Source organism: Sphaeroforma arctica (genome assembly GCF_001186125.1).
Source record: "Sphaeroforma arctica JP610 unplaced genomic scaffold supercont1.6674, whole genome shotgun sequence".
In the NCBI taxonomy this organism is placed as follows: Eukaryota; class Ichthyosporea; order Ichthyophonida; genus Sphaeroforma; species Sphaeroforma arctica.
The window spans coordinates 1-1,593 of NW_014033884.1; the positions used below are offsets into that span (position 1 = coordinate 1).

At 48.4% G+C, this 1,593-nt stretch overlaps 1 protein-coding gene across 1 annotated transcript; it reads right to left on the reverse strand.

The window, feature by feature from the left end:
* Window positions 1-776: 776 nt before the first annotated feature.
* On the reverse strand, window positions 777-1,193 carry SARC_15762 (hypothetical protein; the record flags this gene model as incomplete). Its single annotated transcript, XM_014290126.1, has 1 exon — window positions 777-1,193. A coding segment is annotated over one exon (417 nt), but the record flags the coding sequence as incomplete, so codon positions are not given.
* Window positions 1,194-1,593: the final 400 nt, after the last annotated feature.

Consider the following 1,593-nt stretch of genomic DNA (forward strand, 5'->3'; position numbering starts at 1 on the left):
AACAGACGTTGTCATCACTCACACGTCTACTGTAATAAACGTCATCAACAATACATTTGATGTCATCACTCACATGTCTACTATAGTAAACGTCATCAACAAAACATCTGATGGGCAACAGACGTTGTCATCACTCACACGTCTACTGTAGTAAACGTCATCAACAATATATCTGATGGGCAACAGTGTCATCACTCACACGTCTACTATAGTAAACGTCATCAACAATACAACTGATGGGCAACAGTGTCATCACTCACACGTCTACTATAGTAAAAATTATCAACAATACATCTGATGGGCAACAGAGTGTCATCACTCACACGTCTACTGTGGTGCACGTCATGTTAAGCAGAGACTGGTGGGGGCGTTAGTGAACCTCTGAGCGGACCATTCACACAGGCGAACACCATTGCATGGCAGGTACAGGTTAGTGCGTTTCTTGTATGAACAAAGTGTGTGTTTTGTAGGATAGTGCGTGTCTTGTAGGTTAGTGTGTCTTGTAGGTTAGTGTGTCTTGTAGGATAGTGCTTATCTTGTAGGTTAGTGTGTGTCTTGTATGAACAAAGGGGTCCTCTGCTAATAAACGTATTTAGACAGACCTCACAGACACCTGTACTTCAGTATGTCCCGCCTGAGCCGGTTCGTAGACATGATGGTGTCATAAACAAATTTGCGGCTATGAAATACAAGAGCAACCCATCGCACACACATGCACAAGCGCCCCCAAGGCTACTTGTCCTAAACCCCTAAACCCTAAATCCCCTAAACCCTAGTCATGTACACCCACACATCCACACACCGAAGGCCAGTGGCTGCGGCGGAGCAAACAGTGGGGTGGGCATGAGGGTCTTCTTGTGGGCCTGTGTGGGTGGCTGTGGCTGTGGCTGTGGCTGTGGGTCGCCCGTGTCTCCCTCTCGTCCGTTGGTGCCACTCGCATCTGTGCTGCCGTGTGTGGGGTTGGTCTTGTTGTAGTCATTGGGTCCCTGTGGGGAGGGTTGTACTGGTGGTGGGCCACTGTAGTACTGAGGTGCCTCCCCGAACGGTTGTGGCGGTGGGTGTTGTGCCAGCGGCTGTGTGTGCTGTTGCTGTTGTTGTTGTTGTTGTTGTTGTTGTGGGATTGGCTCGTACGTTATTGGCTGGCTGTGAGCACCCGGTGCTGCTGAGTCATGCCCGCCGTACTGCTGCGCTTGCTACAGGGGTGGGTGGAGGTGAGGCGGTTTAGGGTTTAGAGTTTAGGGTATCTAAGGTGAGTGCTCGGTTGTCAGAGCTTGTTTTAAAAGCACACAGATATTCAGCTACGAGTTCTGCTGGAAAGTTTAGTGACCTGTGCGCACGGTGCGGCTCTACACAATCGCAATATACGACACAGAACAACGGGTGAGGTACCAACAGACAGACAGGAGCGCCGATGGGCAACAGATGCTTTGACAGCCACGTCCTCGCAGAATCAACAGAAGTGCAAATACAAACGCACGGAAACGACCACTGTCAAGTTGTTCATTCAAAGATGTACATAAACACTTAGGGTATATATATATATATATATATATATATATATATGTGTGTGTGTGTGTGTGTGTGTGTGTGTGT